Consider the following 2937-nt stretch of genomic DNA (forward strand, 5'->3'; position numbering starts at 1 on the left):
CGCCGCCGTACGGGGGACTGTCAGCCGAGGCCTGGGGCCAACCGGGGTGCGAGGCCGCGCCCCCCGCGTGGTTGGTGGGCGCGCCGCCTGCCCCCTGCAGGTAGGGCAGGCCGGGCAGCATGGAACCCACACGGGTGGTGGGCACGTAGACTGGGGAGCTGGCGGCCGCTGCAGCTGCAGCCGCGGCGGCCGCGGAGTGCACGAAGCCGCTGGGCGCGCCGTCATACGCGGCTGGGCCCTGGCTGGAGAGGGCGGCGAGGGTCTGGTACATCTCCTCGGGCTGCTCCGGGGCGAAGGGACTCAGCTTGGCGCCCCGGCTGGACCACAGCAACTTGCTGGCGGTGGCGGCCTGGTCGATGTCAGTGAAGAGCAATAGGTCCTCCCAGCTCGACAGAGCGCTCCCGGGGCCCGCGACCCCGGGCGCCGCAGGTCCGTGCGCCGCCCCGAAGGGATGCGACGCGTAGGGGCTGAGCAGCAGCGAGCGGGCCGGGGGTCCCGCCACCGCCTCGCCGTCGTCCTGCGGCGTCCTGCAGAGACCGGCGGCGCAGGGCCCGCGCTCGGCGCCCCGGGAGCAGGGAGACGACGACGAGGAGATGGGGGAAGGTGGCGTGGAGGGCTCCCGCGCAGGAAAGGGCCCCGAGTCGCTGGCGTCCGCAACCGTGGTCCCGAAGCGCTTCGGCAGACACCAGCCGCCGTCAGTCAAGGCCATCCACCGTCCCGGGCTGCTGCGGTAAACTGACGTCTAGCTCCTGAGACACAGTGGGGTTGGGAGGGGAAACGGAGACCTTTTAAGATGGGGAGAATGGAGTCCCATCAAGCAGCCAGCGATCGGGTCCCTCGAAGGATCGGGACACCTCCTCCTCTCCCCCCCTCCCCGCGCCCTCGCCAGTCCGCCCAGCTCAGGTTCCCGCGCCCTTTCCCGACCCACCCCCTCGACAGCATCCTTCCTCCGCAGATCCCAGGGGCGGCGGCGAGGCTGCCCCCAGGGCGCCCCCGTTACACAAAGGGGAGTGAGCAGCCCCCTGCGGGGCCCCGTCGCACGCTGCCCCGCCCCCCGCGGGGACCCCCTCTCCCGGAGCACGGGCTGCGTGCGGGGATGGTCCCCCCCCGCGTGGGAATCGCGATCCAGGAAGACTTTAACCTGTCCCCGAAAACGAAACCTCAGCTTTTCATTAAAAAAATACAAAATCGTTTTCCCAAAGCTTTCCGGACGGGGTGTAAGCAGCTGGAATGCGAGCCCCAGAGATCATGCTGCCCAGCCCTAGGAAATTGGGGTGTCGGGGGTGGGGTGGGGGGAACAGAGATGGCAGCTCTGAATAGAAATAGCGAGGGAAGCCGGCAGGGGCCGGAGTCTCCCTCCCCGGTGGCTCGGCCGCGGGACGCGCACCTAAGCCACGGGCCGGATCGGAACGGCACCGGCGCGCGGCGGCCGGGCCACCGCGGCGCACCCCGCGGTCATCCGCAGCCGCAGAAAGGCCCGACCGTTCCGGAATCCGACGTAGCGGGGTGGAGCGGAGCGCAAAGCCCAGGAGTGGGGAGGGAGGGGGGAAATGCCAGAGGTGGGGGGGCGTGAGGCCACCCCAAAGGGGAGAGCAGGAAGAATGACAGGGAGACTTGGAGGGGGTGGGGAGGCAGCCAAAGGCAACGGACCGGGCCCCTTTCGGGGGGTGGCTTGTCGAGCTCGCCCCGGTTCAGCGGACATAACCACGCTCAAATGAATGCCCACACACATACACAGACCGGGGGGCCAGAGAGCAAGGAAGAAGTTTCTCGGGCGGCCCCGACGATCGGCTCCCGCCCCTGGACGCCGAGATAACTCGGAGATAAGGCCGTGCGCAGATAAGCACTTCGGGGAGAGGACGAGGCACCGCCAGTCGGGTCTCCCGGGGAGCCGGACAAGCAAGGGGGAGACACCCTCGGAGCCGGCCGCGGCCGGGAGCGGGCGGGAAAGCCGGAGGCCGAGGGGCCCGGGACGGGTTGGAGGTGGAGAGGGCAAAGGAAGGGGAAGGAGGGGAAAAAAATCGCAGGCAAACCTGGGGCGAGCGCTGTGCGTGGTGAAGGGCCGTGGCGGAGGGCTGGGCGCTCCCGGGCGCGGAGAGAGGCCGCGGGCGCCGGCGGGAGAGCGCGAGTCCGGGGTCTGCGCTTCACGGCTGGTGAATAAAAAGGAGAGAGGAGGCGCCTCTTACTGCCCTGCCGGAAAACTGCAGCCTGCGCTCCTGATTGGACTCACCGAGCCCTAAACAAACAGCGCTCGCCGAAGGGTGCCAGGCTGTGGGTCGGAACTGCGCGGAGCCAGCAGCTGGGCGCGGAGGTGAAGAGGAGGTGGAGGAGGAGGGGGGAGGAGGAGGGAGCGAGGGGAGGAGAGAAAAGAGGGTGGGGAGGGGACTGGCGGGGGAGGGGAGCGCGTCGCCTGGGCAGACAATGAGCGGCCGCGCTGCCTGCGGGCGTGGGCCCCGCGGCTAGCTCCGTGCGGGGTGTGGGATCGAATCCACCCGGGGAAGTAGGGGGGGAGAAACGTCCAACTCGGGGACGTTCCGGGGAGGGACGAAGGCGACAGGACGCCCACACCTGGTTGGCGACCCACACCCACCCCAGCTGCGGGGCTCGCTCTCGCGCCCCCAGTTGCGCACACGCGCGCGCGCGCACACACACACACACACACACACACACACGGGGAGGGAGAGAAGCTGGGGCGCGGCTGCGGAGAGGGGGGCGCCCCCAAAATGTGGAGGAAAAGTGCCTGTCCCGGTTGCCCTTCCCCATTCCTCCCTCCAGGTTCAATGAGTTCTTGGCTTCGACGTACCCGACCTTAAACTTTACGGAACCCTAACTCGGGACCCTGAGGGCTTGGGTCACGGGGCCAGTCCGGGGATCGGGGTTCTTACGATCAAAAGTAAGAGCCCCCTTCCCCGTCCTCCCCCCTCCCCGCCGCCTTAA

At 69.2% G+C, this 2937-nt stretch overlaps 1 protein-coding gene across 1 annotated transcript in view; it reads right to left on the bottom strand.

Annotated features, from left to right (window-relative positions):
- Gata6 (GATA binding protein 6) overlaps positions 1-2266 on the bottom strand; it is a 31759-nt gene extending 29493 nt beyond the window's left edge. The window contains exons 1-2 of the mRNA XM_013014820.1: positions 2034-2266; positions 4-749 (exon numbers count right to left, since the gene is read on the bottom strand). Of these exons, the coding sequence (XP_012870274.1) occupies positions 4-709 (706 nt within the window). The 5' untranslated portion in view covers positions 710-749; positions 2034-2266. The remainder of the gene's footprint in view (positions 1-3; positions 750-2033) is intronic.
- Positions 2267-2937: the final 671 nt, after the last annotated feature.

The sequence above is a fragment of the Dipodomys ordii genome, unplaced genomic scaffold (assembly GCF_000151885.1).
Source record: "Dipodomys ordii isolate 6190 unplaced genomic scaffold, Dord_2.0 Scaffold25, whole genome shotgun sequence".
Classification (NCBI taxonomy): Eukaryota; Metazoa; Chordata; class Mammalia; order Rodentia; family Heteromyidae; genus Dipodomys; species Dipodomys ordii.